The sequence below is a fragment of the Rhipicephalus microplus genome, chromosome 8, assembly GCF_043290135.1.
Source record: "Rhipicephalus microplus isolate Deutch F79 chromosome 8, USDA_Rmic, whole genome shotgun sequence".
Taxonomy (NCBI): Eukaryota; Metazoa; Arthropoda; class Arachnida; order Ixodida; family Ixodidae; genus Rhipicephalus; species Rhipicephalus microplus.
Window position 1 is genome coordinate 15,564,810 of NC_134707.1, and position 14,695 is coordinate 15,579,504.

At 43.1% G+C, this 14,695-nt stretch overlaps 2 protein-coding genes across 2 annotated transcripts in view; both read left to right on the forward strand.

The window, feature by feature from the left end:
• The window catches only part of LOC119164177 (fibronectin), a 35,760-nt gene extending 33,996 nt beyond the window's left edge, over positions 1-1,764 (forward strand). The window contains exon 13 of the mRNA XM_037416301.2: positions 1,604-1,764. Within this exon, the coding sequence (XP_037272198.2) occupies positions 1,604-1,640 (37 nt within the window). The 3' untranslated portion in view covers positions 1,641-1,764. The remainder of the gene's footprint in view (positions 1-1,603) is intronic.
• Positions 1,765-1,973: 209 nt separating this feature from the next.
• Positions 1,974-14,695, forward strand: part of LOC119165217 (uncharacterized) — a 99,951-nt gene continuing 87,229 nt past the window's right edge. The window contains exons 1-6 of the mRNA XM_075872501.1: positions 1,974-3,855; positions 7,895-7,970; positions 8,068-8,346; positions 10,522-10,800; positions 11,967-12,245; positions 13,220-13,513. Coding sequence (XP_075728616.1) covers positions 3,736-3,855; positions 7,895-7,970; positions 8,068-8,346; positions 10,522-10,800; positions 11,967-12,245; positions 13,220-13,513 — 1,327 coding nt within the window. The 5' untranslated portion in view covers positions 1,974-3,735. The remainder of the gene's footprint in view (positions 3,856-7,894; positions 7,971-8,067; positions 8,347-10,521; positions 10,801-11,966; positions 12,246-13,219; positions 13,514-14,695) is intronic.

The window sequence follows — 14,695 nt, forward strand, 5'->3', positions numbered from 1 at the left end:
AGCGTTCATACTTCTGCGATTGTCAATTAAAAAGCAATCGCTGTGCATATGTGACACACCATAACAACGCATAAATATTTTTTATGTGTGTCTTTACACTAGAGCAGGCATACATTAGTAATTCTGAGGACCATAGCTTTTATCATGCTTCGCGCTGAGGATGCAACGCGATCCCCAAAAAGACGTGTTTCCAACGCTTTGACAAAACGACAGGGTGGTGGCACCTGCCCATTGCTTTGCGTTCTACACTTTATTACCTCCACGATGGGTGCGCACGCGTTCCTTCGTTTTCGAAGATAACTGCCAGATGGCACCTGTGTCTAACGTTCCTCGATGCGCTCGTTCGCCTTCACTGCATGGATCGAGACTCTCTAACGGAGTGCTTCCAGAATAAAACTCACAGATTTTCTCACGTAAGAGACCACATAAACGTTTTGTTCACTCTTTCTAGACGCAAGACTATTGTCTTTCGACAAAATGTTCAGTGAAGCGTGGAGATACGAGGCCAATTTTCTTTTTACTTCCAAATGATTCCAGTAAAATAAGAAGCTAAGTGTTTGCGAATTCATATCCTAGAACTAAAACTTCACCTTAAAGGAGCCCTGCAACACATTTCGGAATTATCATGAAATGACTTCATTAAGAAAACCTTGATTGCCTCACGCATCGACTGTCAGACACTACGGAATAACAGGGATTTGTCGGCTGCTTCAAACGCTTTCTCTCATCTTTAGTACTAAGGAACACGCTCAAAGCTTCGCAGAGAAGGTGACGGCGAAGGGTCATGAAGGCTAATTCTTTTGTCAGCGTGCGTCATACACACGAGCACTTCCTTTTCTTCTTCGACCACGCAATTTACTCTCAGCGTGATCGACAGAGCGCGTGCGGGCGTGTGGCGCCATCACACGGTGAGCATGTTAACCGTGCCCCCTACGATGATATTCTCAGTGAGCAGCCGTGGACTTTGGTTTATGACACTGTCATTTGGGCTTATGACATCACTTGTCAAGAGAAGAGAAGTAGCGGTCGCTTGCTGGTTTGGAGAATCGTTTACAAATGCCAGGTTGCGCACGTGTTGCGCAACCACGTTTGGCTCGTATTTTATCAGTTGCCTTGTCTGCCCATTGACAGTGTTTTCTCGCCATACTCAAAGTCCATTGCACGGTCCTTTCAAACACGGACACACATATCGTATTAAACGTCCACGAGTCGTTTTGTTATTTTTCAAATGGTACTTTTCACCAATAATGAGCAGCTAAACTGCTGCGCTGCTAAGTTCGAAAGGGCGCGTTCGAATCCAGCCTTCAAAGGGCGCATTTTGACAGATGTCACATAAAAAAATTAAAATAAACCGAACACAACTTAAAATACATGTAGTTTTTTTTTTAGTTTCCAGACTTATTTGGAGGTACTTAATGTGGTTTGCCTCATGATCACATCGTAGATTTCGTAAATTCGGTAGATGAAATCACACAATGTAGGTTTTTGTGTGGATTTTGCACGTTCGTTTTGAAAAGAACGGATGCCTTAAGCTTATTAAAAAAGAACAATGATTTTCTCAGCCCATATTTTTATTTAGGGTTTTTTCTTTTATCTTTTGTAGGGAGCGTACGCCTCTGAGATCTGCTGAAGGAATGTAGAAAAAACTTGTGATTTCAATTCAAGGTACTCAAGAGTGAGCGTTCCTACTGAGTGCATTGTTTTTTGCATGGTTGTGTTTGAACGATGTGTTGTTATGTAAATAAAATGTGTGCCAAACTGTTACACCTGTTGTGAAGCAGTGTAAGTAGGAGTCCAGTAAAGTTTATGAGAAAATAAAGATGACTATTGAAAACGACGGCCAAGTTCGATTACAAGGTTGCCTGCCGCTGCCATGCACTTTACTAATGGAAAGTGCTTCTTCAAGTATGCAATCGAGCACTCGATGGCTTGTTCAGGTGAAGTTATCTGTTCATACTTTGTAGTATGGTCTTGTCTGTGTCTGGGAACAACCCGTATGAATTTTGAATCCTTTTTCCGACCTCAATTCTTCCCCTTTTGCAGGGAAGAAAACCAGTTTCTACTACCATGTTGACCTCTATGTCTTAAAGTTCAAATTCCTCCTCCTTGTCTGGTTAATAGGGCACAAACGCTGCACTTGTACTGCGTTTCTACAGCGTTATCGATACCTATGTTATTTCTCGCCATTTCAGGGTAGATAAATTTCCATCACGTGTAGTACATACTTGCACACCTTATACCACCGGGTATCTGCCACTGTTTTTCGCAGTGTTTGACGACGTACGTTACAGGAATGTGAGAATCATGATCATGACCAGTGCATCATATTAGTGAAACCATCTTACCCTGCTGCACTAATTTTGGTGTACCCCAAGTTAAGGAGGTGTTCACGAAAGCACCCAGACGTAGGCGGTATGATAGATAGATAGATAGATAGATAGATAGATAGATAGATAGATAGATAGATAGATGTCAAAAGTGCTCGCGTACTACAAAGAAATGCTTCGTATTAAAAAAAAAACATCACTGAAGTAGTTGATACTCTGTGGAACAGACGCAAGACTATGTCTTTATGCAACAGTTTAAATTACAGCAACATCTCGAGCCAAACTTTTTGTTATGGGCGATATTCACCCAAATAATCCGTCTTTATGGTTTAGCTATTGCCAAGCAGGTGGCCCATCACCAGTGTCTCGCAGTACTGTTTCTCAAACAGCTTTGGGAAAGTATCGATAAACAAATTGCAATTAACTATGATGGCTTATAAATTAGAAATGATTAATAATTTAGAGCCAAGTTTGTGAAAATTCATTTTAGCATGCTTTAACAAATGGTGGAGACTTTGATCAGTGTCAACTTTCTCACAAGACCTTGAAGGGATCGTGGCTGGTTCAGCTGATGAGCCATCTTACACACACAGTACGGTACACTGCTAAAAGATACACTCAAATGCGCAATTTTGTACTTGCTAACACCTCTGACTGCAAGTGGATGCAGAGACATCAGTCATGCTATGCCCTCACCTTTCGAAAGGAGTCAGAAATGTAAACCACCGTTAGTTTTATGCAAGTCTAAGTTGCTGTACATTACAAACAGTGAAATCTTGAGGTGTCGCACACGCAAGAGTTTCCGTTAACAGTGAGTGGCCCTGTGCTTTTGTTGCGTAGCTTCATGTTTTTCGCTCATATAGTGTCCATAAAGTGCGTGGTGTACCAGCTAAACATAATTTTTCGCTACAAATTCTGAAGTCATAATTGGTGGCTTCGAACGGTTACACTCAGGCACCCACTAATAAGTACAACGCTGGGAGGACCACATTGAAATAAATATGTGGACACAGAAAGACGACAGACACAGTGTTGCGCGTGTGTGTCGCCATTTTTACCCCCGTATTTTATAGCGATAGGTTGCTTCCCGTGTTTCACCAACAGGTCCGAGCTTCTACGCCACGTAAGAGAATGAGTTTTCACTGTGAATGATCTCGAGGTAACGAAGTACTCTAGTAACCACGGGAATGCCACGGACTTTCACAAAAACTACCCACTGCGACAGACACGTAGCGAAGTTTTGAAACTCTCCTTAAAACGCACTAGGGTGACACGGGAGACGGGTGATAGTGCTCGAAATGACGCAGGCCAAGGACGAGATATCATTACTCCACGATGTTGGCAGTTAGTGGCTGATGAGCCGAATCTCAGAAAGCAGCGGCCGTGACAGATAGGAGCGAGAAGGAGAATGCTCGGACACGAAAGACTTTCATCTCGTTTCACTCCTGGCCCTGCCGCGACGATGAAGGGTGTGGTGACGCTGATATTCCTCCTCTGGATCAATTTAGGGGCCAACTACAGAATCACGGTAAGGAACTCCATGAAGTGCAGTGTTATTGAACGGAGGAGGTCGTACTGTTGCTCTGTATTACCCCATTTTGAATGGCGTTATCCCATTTTGAATCAACCGTTCATGGTATGTGACGTTTAACTTACCAAAACAACCATACGAATAAGAGAGACGCCGTAGTGGATCGCTCCGGAAATTTAGACGACATGGGGTTCTTTAACAGGCACCCAAATCGAAGCACACAGGCCTACAGCATTTTCGCCTCCATCAAAAATTCAGCCACCGAAGCCGGGATTTGATCATGCGACATGCGGGTCAGCATCCAAGTACCTTAGCCACTAGACCAACGTGGCGGGGCCTAATAAACCGTTGAAAAAAATGAATGACATTTCCACAAGTTTATGCCAGGGCTCGCAACACCGTACTCAAAGCAAATGAAAATGGTTCACTAAATTATAGCCTATCTTAAAACAGTAAAACGCATTTGCAACGCAATTTGTTAACCAATGATTGTAAAGTTTGTAACGACATATTTCTTCATAAAATCGATCCAATTACACACCTAAATTACATATATTATCTGCTGCCAGCGAGAATCCCCCGAAATAATAAAGATCATAATAGAAATATTTGCCTTTAGTTGTTTCCCATCGAGAGCCTCGTTACACACATGCTGTCTTCAAGAAGTTGATTGTACATAGAAAATTATTTCACATTCAAATAATTTATAGAGACATTGGGTAACAAGATTGTTTAATTTACCTTTATATGAGCGTTATTTTCTTTTGAGTCACATTAGGGAAAAAAGAAAAAAAGAAATACGTAGCGTATATAAAATTACACACTGTGTCGCCAAAGGGTACATTTGATGGAGAACGCTACCCTAGCTACGCAGTTAGCATAGCAGCATGAATTTCTCCAAAACATGTCTAGTGTATAACGAATTCATCTGTGTTAAGAAGCGGTATTAAAATGGTATAAATCTTCCACTTCAAAATGTCATTGAGGTGGCGGGTTCACTTCTCAAGGCCATCAGAAAACCAACCAGTTTTTTTTGAGCAGTTTTGCTTGACTAGCGAAGCACGTTTACTTGGTGTTAGGGGGAGTAAGGGGAGGAGTCTCAAAACGTATCCCTAAGATGAAAAGTTCGTAAAACAGGGAAGCGTCGGTGGTTGCTGTCAAAGGTAGAGAATCGCTGACACCAGGTGCCTGCCGGGTAAGAGTGCACAAGAGTCCTTCTAGCCAGCTCCCCGGCAGAATGAAGTCATCACTTGTTTGCGTTTCATACAGTTTTTTCATTTTGATAAATTTGAAAGACAATGCATTCCTGGGTCTCTCAGCTCATGTTGTGTCGTGGTGCATAATAGCGGTAATTTCTAACAGTACAATGAAGATCGTATGAAGTGACCTTCTTCTGCTTAGGATTGTACAGTACCCCCTGTGTTACTAACAGAAATCCGGAAACATTGAGAGTTTGTTTCCTAGTTTAAAACAGCCTTTCATTATTCATTTGCAAAGTAAAAGAGGTACATTTATTCCCAAAAAGACAGTATTACAGAAATCCATTTCAACTCGTTCGAATACCTATTGTAATTTTGTACAAAAAGCAGCGCTACAGTTGAATTTTTGTGAGTGGCCACCATAATTAACAAGTTACGAAAAAAATAAGCGTTGTATTATTTTCATTTTTACACAGTTAGGGTAAATGTACATGAGCCACGGTTTCTCGATGGGGGCCACGGTGGCCTGCCGTAAACGAATGGGGATCATATGGGAAAAAATCGCATCTGACGAAACAGACACAGTCTTGTGATAGCTACTTCTTGTTTACGAGTGTGGCAAAAGTCTCTTCGCCAATAATATAATAAATGGTGATATTTGGTAGAGTTTGTCAATGCTGTACTACGAAAGACTTCCATAAGCGTACGTCTGCGCAATCGAGCAGCAGTCATATAAGCGGATGATGGAAACTACGGTATAATCCGTCCGCTCATTGACGACTTAGCGAAGAAATCGGCTATTTCATTTAGAAATAAGGCTTTATGTCCAGGCACCCAAACTGATCGGACTTTTCTCAAATGTGCAGGCACCAGTGTACGGAACGCTTTTGTTACATAATTATTCGCACCAACAAAAAGTGCCACACAGAGAGATAGAGAATCTGTTATTATAACAGCTGATGTCTTTGCCGTATCCAACTTGCGTCAGGCGAGCACTACTGCCAGAGACTCAGCCACAAAAACGGGTGTGAAATCGGGTAGTCGAAGGGAATAAGGCCGATGTAAAATCAGGCTGAAAAGAAAATACCAACCCCTGACTTTTCTTCACCTTGAAATGCTTCTGTAGCAATAACAACGTTTATTGTATTACTGCGCAAGTGATCTTGTAGTAAACCATCCAAAATATTATGGGGAAGTAATTTGGCGTTATCAGAAAATGTCGTCAAAAGAAATTTCCACAGGGTATGAATTATCATGACTCGGTATGATATCGCATATACTTACGTTGAGAGGCTCTAGTAAATTTTGTAGAAATATAACTTGTGGAGTGTGCAATCGCGGCCATCTAGCACCGAAAAATGAATCCGGGGTGGAAATAAATGCTGTTTCAGATTGTCGTAATGGTTATTCACAAATTCTTAAGAATGTCTGAACAGTCAGAAGGCAAACTCTGCAGGGAAGTTGAGGGACCCTTGATTTGATATACAACGCATTGTTAGCAACTGTTAAAGGCAGGCCAAGGCGTAAGCGCAAAGCTTCTCTTTTCAGAAGAACTAGAGTCCGTAAGTTGTAAGCTGGAACTTCGGAGAAGAGTACACAACCTAATTCAAAAATAGGACCAACGTACATGTGATATATCATTACCAGTGTGTCTCTTCTCATACATATACGGTAGTTGCTTAGCCTACGTAATATGCCAATGGCCCGCGCACCTTTTCCGGCGATGTATTCGAAGTGAGGTCGCCAGTTAAGCGATGTATGATAAATTACTCTAAGGTATTCAACAAATTTCATTTGTGGTATATCCTCATGATGTTAAGACAGAAAGAATTCCACAGGGTATTGCAGTGGAAAACAAGGAGGGCACATTTACTCGGAATAAGTAGAAAGCAATTGCCGTCAAGCCAGCTCTCTAATATATTAAGGTAAGTCTGAAGCCGTTCATACAGGGCCTGAACGTCATCTGCCAATGCAGAAAAAAAAAGCGGTATCGTCTGCGCAAACATAAGTTATGTCCTGTTTACGTGAAATGTTGCTCATTGGTAAATTAAATAGCACTGGGCAAAGCATTGAGCCTTGCGGTATCCCCTCATTTGTGTGCGTCGCTAAATCTTCAAGATTTTCGTCTTCGTCTTCTTCTATCCGCTTTCACTCGCTTCTGTCTCCCATCCCAACTACAATTTGAAGAGAAGTAAAAGAGCAGGAGAGAGAGAGACAGAGGGCTGTAGTTCTGTATGGTAAAAGGAAGTGAAGGTGAGGAGGACTCATGTTAGGTTACGGAGGAAGAAAAGAAGGAAGTGAAAAGGTAAACCGTAGCATAACCATTGACTGTATCAACGACGTAGCCTGTGAAGTTGCAGGATTCCAGCGTTCCGACTTTTTTTTTCAATTTTGCGTGTGTATAGGTACAAGCACACACACAAATGCTCGCAGGAATTTATACAAAAATCATTTAACCGGTCGCCTTCCCAAAAGACTTTCTGGCTAGGCTACCAATTTGAATAATTACACAGGACGGAAAAGAGGCGTGAGGGTAACATGGAGTAAACGGGGGAAAGTGTGCAGTATACAAAGAGATCAAGATAAAGGAACCATCGAAAAAAAAAAGGAGGTGTAAAAAGAGATACAGTGTGGAAGACGACTGGAATAAAAATATTTGATGAAGAAACCGCTTAATACTTGTTGGCTGATTGGCTAGGTGGTGGTGGTTGCTTTCCAGCTCCGCTGTTCACTGAGGTTTCACAGTTATGAAACTGCTCGTAAGTTTTGTTCTTATTAGGACCCACTGCTTCACGTTTTCTTTTTCATATATTTCATTGACGTCGTTGTGTTTACAGGGTTCATTCGTGCACTCGAAAATCGGAGCACTCTCAAGGCTGTACAGAAGGGAAGTCTTCAACAGTGCCAGCCCCGGTAACACATTTAGCCATCAATCTCTTCCCCCTCCGTTAGAGGCCCAAGTCACCTCGGTTTTTTTTAAGTATCTTGTATTTTTTGGCCTGTACCACAGCGTTACGAATCTCTGACCTTGAGGCCACAGTTCACGGCGGTAACCGAGCCACTGTCAAGTGGGAGAATGCCACGGGCCCGGTGACAGGCTACAACATGACAGTGTGCTCTGTCAGTGATCAACCTAGGTGTGAATCAGCCACGGGCCATAAGACGAGCTACAACCTTCATCATCTTGAGTCTGGAACACGGTACCAAGTCGACGTCTACGCTTACTTCAATGACGGTGGTGACACTACGAATGGAAGAAATGAGAGGATATTCTTCACGACAACAAAACGTGAGCAGAAATAGACTGTGAAACCTTTAGACATTATCACATTCCTAGGAATGTGCTGTCCTAAAGATAACACCTTTAAGTTAGCGCATGTCAAAACAATAATATACTTGACAGCGGGCTCTGAATACCTGTTTGATGAGACATCAATTGATAAAAGCTTTGCAGTGATTCATACCTCCCTGTGTAAACACAAAACATTATACGACAATATGGCAAAACTAATTAACAATATTTATCTTATTCATTGAATGTAACGCGTGCTTTGTGGCAGCCATGGTAATTTATTGCTGCAATATAAAGCTGGCGCATCAGAAAATTGCATTTTTTCATACCTAAACAAAAATATGGTACAACCAAGGAAAAATAGAGTATTCGGGAAGTATTTATGCCACACAGCCATAGTGGTTATCAGTCTTTCTGGCGTTTTCTTTCTTGAGAAAACTCGGACCTCGCTATACCTTCACATCAAAACTGTTACGCCATGCTGATGTGTGCACGCCCATAGGTTATTACACGTGTCTGTATATCAACTCTAGGCCCACGTCGTTAAGACTGGGAAATGCCGAAACTGCTGTGATGACGCAAGAAATGTGTGCGAGGGGTAGACGACAATTATGTCTCAACTAGAAATAATCCCCAACGTTTTTCTTGAAGCATGACCATAGAGCGTGCTAGTGTTGGTCATGGGACACTCAAAGATTTCTCGCGCACCCATGAAGGGTTTTATGGTAAGCGTGTGTATGATACCTACTTCACACGGGCACGTTTCAAAGGCCGTTGAGCCGACGGCCATCAAAACGCCGCAGCTCTATCTACTCGATAGAGTTGTCTCACTGCTACACGGCAGTTTTTAACAGCCGTTGAGTAGTTCAGGTGATTCTAATAATTTTGTGGTGCCACGATTTTTAATTTTTTTCATGTTAGTGTGGGTGAAATAAGAGAAATTCACCGACAAGCACACATGCGTTTGTTATTGCTTGAAAACTTTGCTAAAAGGTTTGTCCGTAAGTATAAATGCATGTTTGGTTTTTAGGTTTTTGAGCAGTGACACTGTGACCGCGTTGTCACTGCTTGTCAGCGTGCTACGTTTGCGCTGTTTCCGCTTCCGTCGCCCAGTAGCCATGGACGTTTCAACGCAGGTGTTAAGTGTTTTGTTGAATTGGCGAACGATTGACTCGGTGACCTTCAAAATCGCCTGCGTTGCTGCTCCTACGTGACCATTGAGCCAAGAGACTATTTGTACAATGGCCTTCCAAATGCCAGCATGACACTTGTATAAAAAGAAAACTGATCCATTTGATTATCTACTACGGTGTCGTTTTTTGATGGTGTCGTTTTGCTGGCAATAAATATGTAGTTATCTATAAAGAAAATATCTAATCGAATGACTCTAGCTTAGGATTTTGAAAATTGGTGTGCAAGGTTGTAAGAGGCCGGTCAGAGACGCACTCGAAAATGGGTGGACATCACGATCTAAAGAGCTTATCGTGCTGACAGGCAATTTTACGTTCCCGCATTTGAGTCTTACCTAAGTATTGACACAGGGCCATCATTTGTTGCCTGTAACAAATGAAGTGTTGCCCTGGTAAACACTTGAATGATGGGCCAATTTCCATTGTGCTGTAAATAAGCAGAATGCCACATTATGTCTAGCGAAATAAAACAAGTACGAAGACCGGAACGAAAGAATAAAAAAAGAATAAACGAGAAAAAAAGAATGACAGAAAAGAAAAAAATTAGTAGATTCAAACGCACGCCAAGCTTAGCCCATTTTACTCATATGACGATGGCATCTAAATTTTTTAATTTTTTTCTATAATTGCTGGAGTTTGACATCTCGAAACCCCCATATGATGATGAGAGACGCCATGGTGGAGGGCTCCAAAAATTTTGACCAGCTGGTGTTCTTTAACGTGCTCCTCAATTTAAGCACGAGAGCCTCAAGCTTTCTGCCTCCACCTAAGATGCGGCCGCCGCGGCCCTGATTCGATCTCGTGACCTGCTTGCCAGCAGCTGATCGCCATAGCCACTAGATCACTTTGGCGTTTTTTTTCCGATTTCAGTTCTCAGATTGGTATTTTGAGGGGACCTTACAGCTGTTCCTGAAACTAATATTCACTACAACTAATGACTTCCACTCTCTCATAATTCTTTTGTTTTGTCTTCCAATGACAGTCCCATCCGTAGAGAACCTCGAAGTCACACCACTTGGTTCTACGTCAGTCGAGCTCAGGTGGGCACCCATCGAGGATAACGTGACGCACTTCGACATTGACGCCTGTCCGGCGGAGGGAGGTGCCTGCGTTCACGCCTTCACGTCCAACACTGGCCACATCCTCGGAGGTCTGAATCCTGAGACAACCTACAAGATACACGTTCGTAGCGCGATCGAAGAAGATAAAGAACTTTCGTTTGGTCCTAGGACTACGGTGGAGGCTACCACAACCCTGCTACGTGAGTTGGAAACCAGTCGACGAAACGTCGACAGCGTAAAGCTAAGCGTAGCATTGACAGGCTTACATGAAACACCAAGCAAGCGTCCCGTCCTCTTTCTCTTACGGTGAAAGATAATAGAGTAAGGTTTAGAGGAGGGGCCCGTTGCTCATTTGCGGGCCCATATACAAAATAGTGACGGAAGAGCCGCGATCTCCTCAAGAATCAACAGCTGTGCTTTCAACAAAATGCATCTATAAATGCATGTGAATTTACTCTTCTGACTGAACTGAAGGAATCCTTCTGTAAAATTTCAGCTGTTATTACAAGGGCGAAAATGCATTGACATGTTCGGACAGTTTGTGACAATTCGAATTGCGACCCCAAAGCACCACACGGTAAAAGAATTAAGACATTATCCTCATATCTGAAGACTCAGATTTTGTGTTCTAAGAAACCGCTACTGCAGAGTGCTGTACATGAAGTTAGGTTTTAAAATATGACGAGAAGGGAGAGCGAGGATGTGTTGAAACCTGGGCGCATATCTCAGAACTGCTAAAAAGGAGAAGTAAGTGATTGTGGGGGATCTTTTGATTGTCTCACACTAGGAGAGTGAAAGCCTATGTTGCCGTTAGTAAGCTCAAAGCCAGATCAAAGCTTCAAGAGATGGAAAATTTTTCAAAGGGGGTATTCCTGAAGTCAATGTTTTGCAAGTTATCTTCTTTCAATTTCGACAATGAAGAAGACAAAATTACATGTGTAAACATTTACTCCAGTTACACCACTAGTCTGGGGAGTTTTTATCTTCCTTTTCTATAAGAAACTCATTAGGTTATTTCGGCTTTCTAACTTTATTGATATTTAACTTTAATTCCCATATTTTTTGTTTGACTCAATTTTTTTCACGCCAATTCTCATTCTATTTACTATATGCACTGATTGTTATTTTCGTGACTTCACGTATTCTTGCCGCTGTCAGTCTACCATCGCTCCACCTATCGTTTTAATTCTACACCATTGTGTACCTACTGTTCCCGTGCGCCCATTTACTGACGTTATTTCCGTGACGCAAATAGCTTCTGCCAAATCTTGGTGGATTCAATTATTAGGTAATTTTGTGTAAAAAGCCATGCTTAGGCATTGATAAGTCATTTCAACCTTCGTAATTATTTTTCTTTTTTTTGCAGCGGGAATTTCCGACGCTGTTATTAGGGCCACTTGCGACCATTTCATCATCGCATCCTGGAACTATACCTTTGAAAGCGTCACTGGCTTCCTCCTGAACCTGTGCACCGAAGGAGAGGCCTGCGTGACCCGGTCGGTTGACAAAGACGACCGAGAGCACAAATTTAAGGTGGACCCCATGCGACGATCATACACGCTTTCTATGGAGGCGTACCTGTGGAAAGGGAACGCCAAACACTCAAGCCCTGTCATTAATGTATCCGTTACATCATTTCCTGAAGGCAAGTCGTATTGAGCATATGCTGCAAAGAATATTCATTCCTAGTCAAGTTCTGCCATAACTTGCCTGCTCTAGAGGTGGTGGGGTGTACTCCACCTCGGATACTCCACTGCTCCATTTCCGGGTGAAAAAAACAAACAATTGTAGCTTAAGATTTTGCTGATATCTGGTGCCTAACGCATCACAAATGCAGTAATATTATTAGTGACGCGGTAGTCGAGAGCTGGAGAAATGTCGACAATCAGACTTACTTTCACGTGCTCTGACGTGGATTATTTCATGGGGCTTTTACCTTTCGTTTTCATCAAAAATGTAATCACTGCGACTGGAGTCGAGCCTAGTGCACGTAGTGCATGGAATCTCCTTGACGCATGTAATATTGTGTGGCAGAAGCGTAGAATCAAGCCGGGGGTCAAAACGTGGTAATTATGCAACATGTGGGCATTTTCAAGGCCCACCCATTAAGAATGACACTGACATATTTAGTCATAATCAGCTGGAAAACTTCAAACGCAATGAAGAGCGGCCTAGGTTTGCGTGGTGCTTTACAGACGCGTCATGAACCCTCAGCTGTCTCGCAAATGCAAGGATTATGGCGTAGTGACACTTAAGAACTGTACTTGCAGCATGAATTTGAGGATAGTTGTAAATGGGCAATGTTACCTGCACAGTCATTCACTTTCTTACGGCAGGGCTTAGTCATGCACGAAGAACAGAAGCCGGACCATAGGTCAAGAATGGGTGCGCACTCATGGACCCGATTACGCCTCTGATTTCAACTCTCGAAAGTAAAGCTCTAGTGTCGTTCAATTTTTTTTTCGCCTGTGTATGCCTGCATACAAACGCACACACTAACACAGAAGTATGGTTCAGCTTACTGCAGCCCCCCCCCCCCCACTCAAGCAACAAAAAAAGTCTCTTGACGCCTCTGACAATCTTCCGTGCGTTGTTTACAGAATGATCGTTGCATTTCAGTTCCCAGGTTAGATCGCTTTGATGTCAAGCCAGTTTCGTCCAGCCAAGTCCGGGCCAGCTGGTACAACGACTTCAACGCTGATGTCCGTATACAAGTATGCCCATCGCAGTCGACAGACGCGAACTGCGCCACCTACGTAGCCCACGGTGCGCAGAAGGGCTACACACTCAGTGGTTTGTCCTCCGGGACCAAGTACAGCATTGAAGCGACTCCAGCCGTTACACTGGGGGACCACAGCCCTTACTCGTGTCTCGGCCTTGCTGCCACAAGAGAAGTTACCACGCTCACAGAAGGTACGTGGCCATATAGTGTTTCAGCATGATACGAAAATACGGTATGCGAATTCGGTGAGGCCGTATGGTAGCGCATCTCCTTTACAATAACTGTGCACCCGCTGGACGACAAGTCACTTTGTCGGCGTCTCTCGCTATCAATGCGTAGGCTCAGAGGCCGCACCGAAGCGTTATAACCACACAGTAATGTTTGATAAAAGCTTCTTGTGTTGTTCGTGTGCGTCTACTGATAAGAGGCCAATTACCGGAAAAGGAAGAGCGGTGTGGTAATACCGTACCGAATTTGCGTACCGTATTTACGCAACATGCAGGAAGACCCTTATAGCTTGAGTGAATGACATGAGCTTCAGTTGATGGAACTTTCCGGTGCCTGTATATTCAGACTTTCCTGCAATATTTACCAGAAGGGACGATACGACAAACGGCACATTCTAATGTGTGTGTCTAAGACCAGTTGTCTGCAAGAAGTGCGATAATGCTCTCACAGACTTCGCTGCTGAAGATGGTCTCGGACAGTGTCCTAGGACCTGCGACAACGCCTTCACACAGGACCTTCTGGGAGGTTGGTCCAGCGTGACATTGCCCACTATCACCGACAAGATGACGTAGAGGGCAGAAGGCGCATTGTAAATGGCAGTACTTTGATTTGGGCAAGTTGTGCAACGACAGGGTTTCTTGAAAGTGGTAGTGCGAAAATTCAACCAACGGCGAGGGAACATAGTAGACTCACGGACGCTGTCTAAATATTTTCACATTGGGATCATTCTTTAGTACTTGCCGTATACTCTCGTCATGACAGTGTACGTTAAGGCCATGGAAAGTTGAATGCTGCTTTGTCCTCTACACTGGTTGCCTAACAAGTGAACTGCAAGCCTTTCTTGCCTTAATACTTCAATTCATTGCTTTCACAATCTGCTTCGAGCTTGCGTCGAAACTGGGGCATATAGAGCCATCAATTTTATGGTCTTGGCTTCTCAGCGTCTGATGTCATATTCACGGTTCATCCTAAATGAGTAGGCGCCACAAAAGCTAGGTTATTTCCACTATTCACCGAAGTTTTTATTGGTTTTCCACCCCTGACAACGCCACTGCTACATTACGAGTAGAAGGCTTGGGTTTGGGTTTATTTCCAACACAAAAAGTTGGGAGTTAACTGTTACTGCCTTAAGCATAACGTTTGAC